The sequence below is a fragment of the Aplysia californica genome, unplaced genomic scaffold, assembly GCF_000002075.1.
Source record: "Aplysia californica isolate F4 #8 unplaced genomic scaffold, AplCal3.0 scaffold00044, whole genome shotgun sequence".
NCBI classification, from domain to species: Eukaryota; Metazoa; Mollusca; class Gastropoda; order Aplysiida; family Aplysiidae; genus Aplysia; species Aplysia californica.
Window position 1 is genome coordinate 747,702 of NW_004797314.1, and position 1,262 is coordinate 748,963.

The 1,262-nt window shown below is 40.5% G+C and overlaps 1 protein-coding gene across 1 annotated transcript in view; it reads left to right on the forward strand.

Moving 5' to 3' along the window:
* Positions 1-1,262, forward strand: part of LOC101863796 (1-phosphatidylinositol 4,5-bisphosphate phosphodiesterase epsilon-1) — a gene marked incomplete in the record, with an annotated part of 159,988 nt that overhangs the window by 128,375 nt on the left and 30,351 nt on the right. Inside the window, 1 exon segment of the mRNA XM_013079213.2 lies at positions 102-274. Coding sequence (XP_012934667.1) covers positions 102-274 — 173 coding nt within the window.

Below are 1,262 nucleotides of genomic sequence, written 5' to 3' on the forward strand. Positions count from 1 at the left end.
CCGGGATTGTGGGCGTCAGCAGCAACAGTTTTTTCCTGCCTCTTGCTGAAATAATATAATAGTGTTGATAGGAGAGACTTTACACAGTGTGTTTTCCCCAGGCTCGGTGACCCGCATCACCCCACAAGACCTGAAGCTGGAGAGCCAGCAGAGGCACAAGATTTGTGACGCCCTGGCTGTGTCCAGCATCATTTCCAACTGTGCCGGGGTGGACACAAGCCACAGCTCCTACCTCACGCCCGCCGAGATACACGACTTTCTGGTCAACTTTCAGGTGTGTTTAGATTATGTCATGTTAAACTCTAGGTGCGTTTGAGTTATGTTCCGGTTAACTTCTATCTAACCGAGTTTGGGTTATGTCCTGATTAATTCTATCAAGGTAAATTTGGGTTATGTTCTGGTTAAAAGCTATCTAGGTGAATTTGTATTATGCATCGGTTTACGTGTATTTTGGTGAGTTTGAGTGGTGTCGTAATTAACTCTGGGTGAGGTTGGATTATGTTCTAGTTAACCTCAATCTAAGTGAGTTTGGGTTATGTTGTGGTTAAAAGCTATCTAGATGGATTTGGATTATGCCGCGGTTTACGTGTATCTTGGTGAGTTTGGGTTATGTGGCAATTAACTCTAGATGAGTTTGGATTATGTTCTAGTTAACTTCTATCTAGGCGAGTTTGGGTAATGTCTTTATTTACTACTGTCTAGGTGATTTTGGGTTCTGTTTCTCTGTATATGACCTGACTGTGATGCATGTACCGTAAAACTCTTACTAAAACTAAAACTAACTTCTAGCAGAGTTTGTGTTATGTCATTCTCGTCAAGAGATTGAACTCCTGTATGGGGTAAAGGGGGCGGAAATAGTGTCTCACCTTTCTTGCCTTGCTGTGCAACTGTACTACTTTTTCATGTATTAAAGAAGGAATCTTACCTTCTAGTGCGTGTGACCTTTCTCTGATAGGACAGAGTATTGAACTAAAATAAATAAGCCACAGAACATGGTAGTCGAGTAAAGAAACAACTAGTATATTACGTAACATATGTTTATTATCTTCTGTCGTCTGTTAATGTCTCTCTCTCTCTCTCTCTCTCTCTCTCTCTCTCTTTCACTAGCTCTCTCTCTAGCTCTCTTTCTTTCTGTGTATCTATCTCGCCCACTCCATCCTTTCCCCACCTCTTTACATCATTTTCTTTTTCTCTCTTCGTTTTAATTTATCTATCTATCTATCTATCTATCTATCTATCTATCTATCTATCTATCTATCTAT